The following is a 12,770-nucleotide window of genomic DNA, read 5'->3' as shown; positions in this document are numbered from 1 at the left end:
GAATTACTTGAAGAAAAAAAATAATAGCAGCAGTCATTTTTGAGAGTGACATTGATCTTTCTTTAAAGAGGACATTATTTAGATGTTTGCCTTAAGGCCATTTCATTGCATGACTCGAATATAGCAAAGCTAACTTCTAGGAAGTAAATAATAATCTAAAAAGTAATTTCCCTTGGTATTAGTGGAGATGTTCTGCAAGAATATTTTGCAGTGATTGAGACATAGCTATCAGAGACTTTTAAGAAATTGAAACTCAAAAGCATCACCAATCAGTATTCTCCATTTTGGGTTGTTTTTTTTTTCATTCATTTTTAATGAATTTCTGCCTGCTATTTCCATCATGCTATATTAGAAGGTAGCATCTGAACACTGATTAGACTTGCTACAAGTCAAGTAGTGCCTATACTACTCACAAAAAGAACTGTAGTACATGTGATGTGTAATAAGTCAAGTAATTCATAGAATCATAGAATCTAGAATCGTTAGGGTTGGAAAGGACCTTAAGATCATCTAGTTCCAACCCCCCTGCCATGGGCAGGGACACCTCACACTAAACCATATCACCCAAGGCCTCGTCCAACCTGGCCTTGAACACTGCCAGGGATGGAGCATTCACAACCTCCCTGGGCAACCCATTCCAGTGCCTCACCACCCTAACAGGAATGAACTTCCTTCTTACATCCAACCTAAACTTCCCCTGTTTAAGTTTTAACCCGTTACCCCTTGTCCTATCACTACAGTCTCTAATGAAGAGTCCCTTCCCAGCATCCTTATAGCCCCCCTTCAGATACTAGAAGGCTGCTATGAGGTCTCCACGCAGCCTTCTCTTCTCCAGGATGAACAGCTAATTCATCTATAGCACAAACTGGTTAGCTATGAGGTTATTCCTGCTTAGTGTGCTGTGCAGGGTCATTGCCTTAATGCCAAAAAGACCCCAGATTAGAGAAGCTCCTAAGTTTTAGCCTAATTACATGCATCCCCATTGACGCCCATGGGATTTTTACAGGCTGTAATAGCTTGAATCTGAGCCACTGAAAGCATCAGTGCCATTTACATGCATTTAGTCTCCATTTGATGAGGAAGATGCTACATAAATACAACAATTATTATATTGAAATAGAAACAGATTTCACATGATTTTCTTTTCTTTAGATTTACGTATAAGGCGGCAACATTCTTCAGAAAGTGTCTCCAGCATCAACAGTGCTACAAGCCATTCAAGCATTGGCAGTGGTAATGATGCTGACTCCAAGAAAAAGAAAAAGAAAAACTGGGTAAGTGCTCAGCAGGTTTAAACCTATCTTTTAGCTTTTATGTCATTTCCTAGTGCCTAACTAGCATAACAGTCCCATTTCATCTAGAATATTATTGTGGGGCCTGACGGATACAAAGCAATTGACATGTATACATACTGTGACACTACAAGCAAACTAAAAATTGTTGAATATCAGTGGGGAATTATTTGCAGAAGCCAGGATAATTTAAAAGAAAAAAAAAAAAAAAAGAAACCAAAACCAAGCCAACCAACCAACCAAACAAACAAAAACAAAATACCCAACCAGAATCCAAACATCTTAAAACCAAAACAACTGAGAATCACTGTTATGACCAAAACTGTCTCTGGGCCATATTGAAACCCTGTTTGATTTTTCTTCAGTTGGACTTTGAGTCAAAGGCTCGACTGAAATATGTTACCCAGCTATGAAGGGAGTTGAAATCTGTTAAGAATTCTCATGTAGAAGTAATATGTTATTTAATGAAATTAAGATGCTTCTCAACTGGAACACACAAATACCACATAGTGCTAAGGGTTTAATCAAATACTTTCATTAAATAATTGGAAAAATATGTTTCTGTTGTTTTAAAATTATTACTTGCATAAACATTTGTTTTAAAGTACTGATCAGCCTTCATTCCCTTGATTTGTAATTCCACACTCTTTCATGTTTCTGCAAGGTGAACTCTAGAGGAAGTGAGGTGAATATAAACCATGGAAAATTTGGCATGCATCTATAAAGAACCCTATCTTGGCATGATTGCTATTTATTTTGGCAGTAGGCTTTTATACCTTCTAAAAACAGATTATCCTGTATGTCTTCTCAGTTTGTCTCTATTCATTTTAATCTCAAAGTTTAGACTATAGAAAGGGGGAGTGTAGCCAAAATCCATTTCTTTCTCATTAGATATCATGAGCTTGTACAGACTTAAATAATATTTCTCTGATCAGTGGTCACACTCCCCACTCTCCAATTATATCATGAGAATAACATGTCTGAATACCTCATTTTTTTTATGGAGGAACCAGTTTGTCATTGAGTTCTATACAATTTTAATCAGAATAATTTTCTGAAAAAAAAACAAAAGAACCCCACATTTTTCCTAAGATGAACAATTTATGTATTTAGACAAAGGTATCAATGAACGGGCTAGTTAAAATTCATTGCAGAAGACAAAACTGTTGTCATCTTGGCTCCTGAAATAAATGGCTCTTTGGCTATTCTGTCCCTTTTCGATACTGGATAAGAGGGAAAGTCAATGCTTGTACGTTGAGATCTTACTGCTCTAAAGGAAACTGCAGCAAACAGTATATACCTTTCAGCTAACATTCTTCTCAGCAATACAACAAAGCAAGCCTCATATCCCAGCTTAAATCCTCTTGCTTGTGAACCAAACCATAGCATTTGCATAGTTTGGCCTTTCAAATTTTTAATGGGAAAGGTAAATTTGCAAACCCAGTAAATTGGACTTGTCTTTTGATTTCAGCATTTAGCAACAGCAGGTTCTGCCTGTGCTTAGATGCAAAGTGGTTATTTAAAGCCATCCCTTGAAGGGAATGCCATGGGAATGGGATTCCCCTGGGACTTAATGGTTTTAAATGAGCACCCCTCTCTCATAGCTGTACCACTCGGTTCTGCACTTTTTCCATAGCATTATGTTTGCGCTGCGCTGGATTAATAAAGTCAAAACCAAGCACTGTATCATGTTTTTAGAGATACTGTGTTGCATATGTTAATACCTTGCTTCTGTATACTGACCTCAGGCAGTGGCTAGGATGGCATCTGCAAACTAACTCTCCAAAACATGAGCTGCAGACAAATTGCCATGATGAGGAGAATAATCTTGCTCAATGTTTATTTTCCAGCTAAGAAGTTCTTTCAAACAGGCCTTTGGAAAGAAGAAGTCAACCAAGCCTCCTTCCTCACATTCAGACATAGAAGAGCTGACAGACTCATCTCTTCCTTCATCACCTAAATTGCCCCACAGCTCAGGAGAGTGTGGGGCAACATCAATGAAACCATCACAATCAGCATCTGCGTAAGTATCTCTCTTGGCAAACCTTTCTTCCCAAATGAGATGGAATGTGAAACAGAACTCTTCAATTGTGGCCATTTGCACTTCATGGCCAACAGCCCTGATCTTTTAACCTCATGCTCCATCCATTTGCCAGATTTCTAGTGAACTTCAATCCATTTACACTTTTCTAGTAGCTACTTTTCTCGTAGCTCTTTCTTAGGTCATTCTCTCCTCCTTTCACAGCCTTTATCTTAAATCATCTAGAAGTACACTTCATTCCAAATGCATATCAAAAAGCTTAAGTTGTGCTCTCCCTTTACACAATTAACTTAACCATATCCAGTTACTAAAGGCCAAATACTATAGTTTCCTTTCTTCATGACATAATAAAAATGTCATTTTGTTTTCCAGGCAGCTATAAATATTTACAAAATACTCATCCCTTCTGTTATTACTTTATTGGTTTTGTAGCTAATAATTTTATCTTTTTTAATCTATTTCCCCTCTTCTGTCTGCTTGGATCTTTCTGTGTGGTTTTACCTTTTTATTCAAGTCACCATCCTTAAGGTTTCAGTACATCATCCTCTTTGAACCAACAGCTGCATACTACTGATGCCAGCCTTACTTTCCTTGTCCTAGTTGAAAATAATCAGGTCACAACTATTCTTCCTTAAAGCACCTGGGGAATTCTAGTCTTGTGGCTGATTACTGACCTTTAAAATAGAATTTCCCTGTGTTGTTAGGTGCCTTTTATGATTAACTTATTTTAGGCTCTAATAATTTTTATATACTGGGTTTAGGAGTTTGACAGCAAATATTGCCACAAAAGAAATCCTTCCACAATAGATGTTTTTCTTTCCTCACTTTCTGTAAAGTGAGGAATAACTTACCCATATCCATAGTTTTGTTATGTTTTTTTTTAAAGCTCACATTTTTATGGTTTCAGGTACATGTGTGTTATGAGAGGAGGATTTCTACATGTTTGGGACCCTTGATTCTGATTAATTGTCAACTTAAAAATCACTAGTAAAAGCATAATAGAAAGTTCCTGAACTGAAACAAAACATTTCTATTCTACCAAATTATTTACTCATGGTTCACAGATCTGCTCTCGTAACCTTATCTTTCCTCCTTTCCCCCAGCCCTGCTTTTTTTCTTTGTTTCTTTGACTTTCTCTCTATATGTACTGGTGTTCCCAGAATTTATCAAGGGCAAAACTATATAACTACTCATTCATTCCAAGCTCGTCCATTGGGTATTTGTCCTCTGAGCCTTAAATTCCTAAATTCTGCCCAGTTCACAGCCTTCTGGTTCTTCCACCGTTTTCGAACACTGATCTTTCTAATCATATTATTGCATTTTTTATTACTGTGACCTTTCTACATGGGATGATATAGATTATTTGCCTTCTTCAGAGAGATCATGTAAATATGGTTATCTAGATTAATTTCTTCATCTGTTAAACTGATGTTACTCTCTTTGGAAGACTCGTTTTCCGTTGCATAACTTAAACTTCTACCACCTTCAAGACTTCTCATAATTGTCAACAGTCTCTGTTCGAATGTCATGACTTCTTCTACCCAAAGTACCTATTGATTTAAAAATCTGGAGATTGTAACAAGAAAGAAAAATTAAAACTCTTTCTAACTACCTTGAAATTTGTCTGAAGTCTGTTCAGGCTTCTGAGCTTCTTTCTGTGACTTCTCAGGACTGCTAGCTTATCTTTTTATTTTTCTTCTTTTTGATGAAGCCTCATCTTATTATGTAATTTTGCAGCTGTAGGAGCTGACTGTTGAAGAGCCCTGGAATCTGCAAAGTAAAATTCAATTCATACTTTCAGCTTCCATTCTGCTTATCTTAACAGTCTAGACAGCCCTTTCCTGCTTCTTCCAGAACTGTAGTCCTACTCTCTGCTTTATTTATATCTTCTCTAAAGCTGGCTTTCCAGCTTTCTGTCCATCCCTTTTCAAGATGTATTTCAAAATAGCCCAAATAGATATCTGGCTTCCCAGTTGTCCAAGTTGTTGAGATAATATATGCATGTAATCAAATTTCATTTCCTATTTCATTAGCATAAATATGGGCACATCAAACCAAGAACTGTATCCTAATACTTGGAAAAAAAATCCTAGTACATGCCTTTTTTCATTTTCACTCACATTTAAAATATTTGTGCGTGTTGTGAATAGCACTCATTATTTTCCCTCTTCAGTTTGCCATATTTTTTTATTTGCCATGAACTTCATCTTCCCTTTGCTTATGCTTTCCTGGTATATTTTCTTGACCTTAATCTTATGTTCTAAACCATTACCTTTACTTTCTTCCAATTACATCTGTCTAATACATGTGTATGCAGGTCATCTCTAGTCTGGGCACCAAAGAAAAGGCAAAACGGTCACGTGGTCTACAATCATAGATCCCGGTAAAATTGAGTGTGGGGCATGGAGTTGTATACCCAGCTGCTGACCTGAAGAGTGCTGCATCTTCTTTCCCAAAATACTTTGCATGCATACTGGCAATTAAAAGTTGACCTTTGTTTCTTGTTTGTATAGTGGAAGTAATAATCACAATAATAATACTTATTATTAAAAAAAAATTCATTTTTAAATTGTTCTGCAAATATTAACTATTTATAGTGACAGTAATAAAGAACAAATAACATTAAGTGAATTGACTCAAAATATTGCTTAATGTAACAACATACATAGCCCAAACTCAGTGTTTTATTTTCTAGTGGTTCTGTTATGCGACAGATCTAAGTCTAATGATGGCATAGAGAGGCAAATCAGTTTGACACAAGAACTGGATGGTTGTGGGTCCCTGGGCTACTCATGTCTTGATCTTTTCTCACAATGGTTTCTTAACCATTCTCACAATGGTTTCCCTTAAAAGTAATGCTTCTGAAAAATAATTTCATGGTGAATACTTTTAATCCAGTCTTCAGGAAAAAAAAAACAAAAACCAAAACAAAACAAAACAAAACCAACCAGCATGATTTCAGATACCATACATTGCCAAATGATTGACTATAGGCAAAAAAGTCAACCATCACAAATCAAAACCATTACAGATCAAAATCTTCTAGATCATGAAGTCAAGGATGTGTCTTTGTGTACAGTTCAAAACAGAGAAAGTTGTTGATGCCTGACAGATAATAAATATCAGCAGTGCAATTTAATCAGCATATTTCAGTGATAACTATTGCTACTTAGGGAAATTATAACCTTTGCACCAAAGAATTGATGCAGATATAAAATCAAGTTAAAATTGATGGGTGATGCACACTCAAAACAAAAACAAAACAAAAGAAAAACCAAAAAGCCCATTTCTGCAAAGTTTTTAACAGATTTTTTTTTACCGCAGTAAACTTTCTTACCTAAACTGGAAAGGTATAAATAAAGCTGATCATTTCATCTGGAGAGGGCTTTTTTTCCTTTTTTAATTTGCTGTTTGAGCCTTTTCATATTTCTTTGATAAGATTCTTTCTTCACTCATAGGTTTCACCAGCAGGAAGTATTTTCTGTTCTTTGATATTTAGTAATAACACTGCTTTGGGGGCAGAACCTTCCTTTAATCATCTGCATGTTTTCTGCTCCTCTTCAGGATCTGTGAGTGCACAGAGGCAGAGGCTGAAATTATTCTTCAGCTAAAGAGCGAGCTGAGGGAGAAAGAGCTAAAATTAACGGACATTCGTCTTGAAGCCCTCAGCTCTGCACACCATCTGGATCAGATTCGGGAAGCCATGAACCGCATGCAGGTCAGTGCAGTAGCTTAAGTGATGACAGGGGTGCACATCAAAGCTATGTCCAGTGTGTTTCCTTGCCCAGCATTTTGTTTCAGGTGCCAAAAAACTGATGAAACCAAGTAAATTGCTGGATTGACAGTACTTCCAATGGATGATAAGTGTACACCTTATGTTATATATTCTTAGCGTTTATATTAATCTATAAAATATGTTTAAGTGATATGGATGAAAATGTAATCCCTGCCCAAAAGATATTTGTTATCTAAACCCTGTGACTAGGGGAAGCATCATGACAGACAAGCAGATCACAAAGTGATTTCTACAGAGCTTTTAAACCTTGGGCTGGGGGCGGTATGTGTGCATATTCTCTCATAATTTCTGATTCCTAACCCAGCTGTGGTTTGCCAAAGCAAAGAATGTAAAATTGAACTGACTTACTGTATTTAGCATCACTGAAATTTCACCAGATCATTTCATGACACTGCTCCATATCCTTCTGGAACACATTTTTATTCAGAAGACTTTCCCTCTCATGAGGCTGAAAGGATGCAGAAAGAATGACATTGTTCTTCACTGCACAGAGCTTTTATGGGACTCAACTCAGTTGCCCACACACAGGTGTCTAGTATCACGTTGATACTCAAAAGTATCTGCAACATCCACACAGGATGACATAAGTCCTTCAAGTAGATCTGGACCCTTCTGGAATGACAGGTTTGATACCTAGGACATCCCTGAAGGCACTATAAACCTGTATTTAGAAAACAGAACCAAGGCCATGGGGTAGGAATTCAGGTTGAGACTAGGACAGCTGCACTGGAAACCCACATTTACACAGCTGAATCCAGCCCCATTACCTTGTCAGCTGAATTGCTCTGTTCTGTGTGCATAGGTCAGGTGCACCTGTATGCATTTCTGTACAGATATACACAGAGACTGATTTGAAAACCACCAGATTTGGTGTGTTTGCTGTCTTCTCTGGACCTCTTTGTTTATACAATGCCTATAGTATCAGCCACACCTTTAAACATTTATGGCATCTGCTATCCTCCCAGGTGCTCACACCACTAAGTGCCAAAATTGCTATGGGATATATGTCTGAACTTCAGTTAAGGGGAAGAATAATCAATAACTGATCTGTAAATATGGATTTCACTTGTCCAGACATAAGTAGAGCATTTGTTCTGGAGCCAATAAAAAAAATTAAGGGACTGTAAGAGATAGAATAGTTACTTGCAGTGGTGGAGAATGGCACGGGAAGGCTTGTCAGCTGATTACTGACTTACACTGGGATTTGAGTGCCTAAACCAGATGAACTCCCTGGAGAGAGGAGTCTGCTGTAGTCACAGGCCTCCAAATTTTGAATTTCACTAAAGCTGGGCAGAGGCTGTTGGTGGTAATCACCACTTCTGAGGTTTTCCCAAAAGGACAGGCAGCCACCTTGGAGTTGCCAAACTGTATGATGCTTTGAGGAACTGATGAGGACTGGTGAGAGGAAAAAGTAGGATTGGTGGGAATGGTAAATGAATACTTGTCATGGTTTAAGCCCAGTCAGCAAGTCAGCCATGCAGCACTCGCTCACTCCTCCACCCTCTTCCTCCCCAGGCTCCCAGATGGGTGGGGAGGAGAATCAAAAGAATGTAACTCCCAGGGGTTGAGATAAGAACAGCCCAGTAACTAAGGTATAACACAAACCATTACTGCTACCACCAATAACAATGATGATAAGGGAAATAACAAGGGAAGAGAACACAACCGCTCACCACCCGCCGACCCTGGCAGTGATTTAGCCCTTCCAGGTAACTGCCCCAGCTTATATAATGGGCATGACGTTCTGTGGTATGGAATACCTCTTTGGTCAGTTTGCGGCAGGTGTCCTGCCTCTGCTTCCTTCCGGCTTCCCCTCCTCCCTGGCAGAGCATGAGGCTCACAAAGTCCTTGGTCAGAGTAAACATTACTGAGCACCAACTAAAAACATCGGTGTTGTCAGCGCTGTTCCCAGGCTGGAAGTCAAAACCACAGCACTGCGCCAGCTACTGAGAAGGAGAAAAATGACTGCTACTGCTGAACCCAGCACGATACTGTATTCAAAGCGCCTTAAAAATCTAAACCTCAGCTGAATGGAAATCTGATAAGAGTTGTGTAATTAATCAGTGTAAATTGCTGAGTAGATGGAGATTGCATGACTCATATCATTATAGCTTCTGATTTGAACTGGTGCATTCATCACTACCTTCTCTCACTATTTTGTAGGTTTGACCCTTCCATTTCACTATCTGTCCTCAATTTTGCCTATCTGTTGTAATCTTTTGGAACTGTTGCAGGGGTTTTTATGATGCTATCCCCTATGTTTTTACTTGTATAATGTATCTGTACAGCCTTCATAAAAGAATAGGACTTTTAACATTGTTAGTGCATGTGGAATTAAATTTGATGTGCAAAACTGTCTGCAAGAATAAGTAGTTACTTTGTATTGTGCTTCGTGGAGTGACTGAAAGCTATCTTTAGTTGGTACCAGGCTGTTCTCAGGCTAAGTTTTCATTTTATGATTGTACATTCAATAATCACTTGGCACCACAGAGGATTTAGCTAAAAAAATTTCCTAGTTGCTCTGATTCATCTGTCACTGTATGTTTTCATCAAAGAGGGTTTGCTGGCGGCTACGTGAACAATCCCATGTTTGAATGATCAAAAAATCTTATCTGATAGGAAGAAGAGTTATGAAGCTGTTAAAAGTATCAATTCCTAATTGTCCATTTGTAATTTCATTACTTCTCTGTGAAGTTGCTGCTTAAATTTTTATTGGCAGTAATAATTTTCTGTGACTTTAGAAACATTGACATCTCCAAAATTTTGACAATAATTTTCCTACTTGACTGTTACCTAAGATATTTGGCAATAGAAAGTAGCTTAGAAAACTGGGGGTAGCTGGGAAAATTCTCACCACACTTATATTATGGTCAACTGTACAATAAACATTGAAGCTTGAAGCCTATGTATGTTGTGTAGGAGCTGTTTTGAGGCAAAAGCTAAAACAAGTTTATAGGGCTTTTTTCCCTTCATTTTAGAAGCAAAGGTAATCCAGTTTTCTTTGACTGCCTTATACTGTATATATATCGTAACATACTGCTGTGAAAGCGGCAAACCAGTTATGTCCTGCAGGCAACCATCAAGCACCAGAATAGCCACCCCCAGCGGTTTTCTGAAAGAATAACCTCCTGTGCTTTTATGTTGATTTCTTTTGTATACAGAATGAAATTGAGATATTGAAAGCTGAAAATGATCGTTTAAAGGCAGAGACTGGCAATGCAGGAAAGCCTGCCCGGCCATCGTCAGAGTCCTCAAGCAGCACATCGTCTTCTTCATCGCGGCAGTCACTAGGACTTTCTCTGAACAATTTAAACATCACAGAATCTGTTACATCAGGTAAACATATTTTGGGCACATGCACACCTCAGCAGTTGGTGAGAATTTATTATTTTCGCCTTTTTAATGGGCCATATATGAGGCATGCCTCAAAATTAAAACATGCCATATCACTCAGGTAAACATCAGATATGCATTCATTAATGGAGATGAGGAAGAACACTGGCAGCCATTTCTGAAAATGTAGCTTTTAGAAAGCTCAGAATAGTAGTAACAGACTATTCATTATGTTTGCTTGACTCCTAGCTATGATACTCTACTTACCTAGTTACAATACTCTTTGGTCATCTAGTTTCAATTTATTTGGACAATATCTGTTGTAGTATACTTGACAGCTGTATACTCTTGTATTCTCTTGACCCTCTGGGATAAATAGGAACGTAGTCCATGAAATTTTCTTTTCTTTTTCTTGTGTTTTTTTTTTTGTTTGTTTGTTTATCAGTCTTTTACCATTTAGTTGCCTACTTTAACTTCATTTTGTATTTGCAGCTGGAGCAGAGAGTGGTCTCAGCTTTATACCTTACTTTTTTTTTACTGTGATATAGCTAGTGAGCCTGTGTTGGACCACACAGGAGTCAAACCAAGCCTGACTTATAAAGCACTCTTATTGTCTTCCTGTCTTGAACTTTGATCCACATCCTGAACATTAACATTTGATTATTCTCCATGCCATAGTGTTTATGGTAATAAGCCTTCTACACTTGTTTTGTTAATGTAGCCAAGAAAAAGAAGTGCAGTCTCTAACATTAGAAACAGGAGCAGAGCAGAGGCAAAGTAGCACTCATTAGCGTAGATTCCACAGAAAGTATAATGAAGTCTCTGGAAGCAATAAAAATATGGCTAATGATTGTAGAAAGAGTCTAGGCAAGGGTACAGCTGGGAATGTGCCAAACTGCCTGACTGTAATTTGGCTTGGCAGTTAGCTGTATTATATATTGCCAGTCATTGATTACACGGATATTTGAATATTTCTTTTGGTTAATATCAGATTTTATGTGAAAATTGGTAAATTTTTCGTTGATATTCCAGCCTACTTTTTTGACAGGTTTAACTTCTAGCATGGGTTAGCTTGAGCTAGGCCCCAGTATAAAATAGTGTTGCAAAAACAGGGAGAAAAAGTTTAAAACAAAACAAAAAAGCAAACAAACAAACAAAAATGTTTGTTGGGGTTTTCTAGATAGTAATTGTAGAAAATTGTAGAATATCTTTCATGAGCAACAACTATTAGCACTTTGTCACTGGCACTAACCCTGTCTAGATGCAGGAATAAACATGTAAGAGGAAGAGTTTGAAGAATAGGAAGAGGAACTGTATAAGAATAAGATGGGAAAAGGAGACCAAGGGGAAAAACATGGAAAAGTAAAAGTTAAGATAAAGAATGAAGATGAACAAAATCAGGAGGAAATGCTTAGCAAATTAATAGAAGAAATAAGCACTGTAACAAAAAGAAGAGAAGGCAGAGGAGAAAAGGGGGGAAAAGGAGTAGGAGTAGGAGTATGAGAAGGATCAGGAAGAACAGCAAGACTGGGAGGTGTTTGAACTCAATGATCTTAAGGTTCTTATCCAACCTAAAATTTTCTGATTCTGTAAGCTTTATATAATTTTCTATGTCAGTGATTCTGAATGTTTTTCTAGCATGCAAAGTAACTACTTTTGGTTATAAGAAACTAAAGAAATAAGGGTGTCTAATGAGGAGTGGAGGATTTCATTTGATTATGAATCCAGCCTTTTTGATCATTGTGAGTACCATTTTGTTGCTGTGCCAGAGAACTTGGAAGGGTGACAGCTTCCTAGCAAGTCTTGTGGGATTTCTGTGGCAGCTGGAGTGCTATTGAACAAAATTCCCTGAGGTATGGAGAGTTTAATCATGCTGGGGACTGAGCTGAGAGATGGCAAGGTCTTCGGCTCATCATATTCAAAAAATGCCATGGCACTTTCTGTGAGACCAGTATTTCCAAATGATCATGGTCACCTGGAAATGACCAGAGCTGTCCACTGCCTCTTCCTAAGGGTATGACCATTTTCTCCAGATAGGTGTGGATGGCAAGCTAAGAAGAGGCTCGGTTGTCACAGACACCTGTATTTCAGTCAGTCGCTGGGATAAAGAGCAGCAAACAAGGACCAATGCAACACTCTTTCTGTAATGTCCAGTGAAAAGAGTGCCAGAGCTCAGACAAGAATTGAGCCAGAGCCCCATAGTGCACCTAAGGAGGAGGCCTAGCAGGAGATAATTAAAGCAATTAGCACCACCATGAAATTAGAACCCCTTGGACATCTTCTCAACCCCTTGTTTCAGTGAGAGGGA

The 12,770-nt window shown here is 38.0% G+C and overlaps 1 protein-coding gene across 11 annotated transcripts in view; it reads left to right on the top strand.

Annotated features, from left to right (window-relative positions):
• NAV3 (neuron navigator 3) overlaps nucleotides 1-12,770 on the top strand; it is a 544,137-nt gene that overhangs the window by 515,656 nt on the left and 15,711 nt on the right. For all 11 annotated transcript variants that reach the window (XM_057429345.1, XM_057429347.1, XM_057429346.1 and 8 more), the window contains 4 exons: nucleotides 1,153-1,274; nucleotides 3,143-3,315; nucleotides 6,898-7,051; nucleotides 10,291-10,465. In XM_057429345.1, the coding sequence (XP_057285328.1) occupies nucleotides 1,153-1,274; nucleotides 3,143-3,315; nucleotides 6,898-7,051; nucleotides 10,291-10,465 (624 nt within the window). The remainder of the gene's footprint in view (nucleotides 1-1,152; nucleotides 1,275-3,142; nucleotides 3,316-6,897; nucleotides 7,052-10,290; nucleotides 10,466-12,770) is intronic.

Source organism: Pezoporus wallicus, unplaced genomic scaffold (assembly GCF_028554395.1).
Source record: "Pezoporus wallicus isolate ANWC-B61680 ecotype Strahan unplaced genomic scaffold, APGP_CSIRO_Pwel_v1 contig_5069, whole genome shotgun sequence".
Classification (NCBI taxonomy): domain Eukaryota; kingdom Metazoa; phylum Chordata; class Aves; order Psittaciformes; family Psittacidae; genus Pezoporus; species Pezoporus wallicus.
This window is presented reverse-complemented; position numbering and strand designations above follow the sequence as displayed.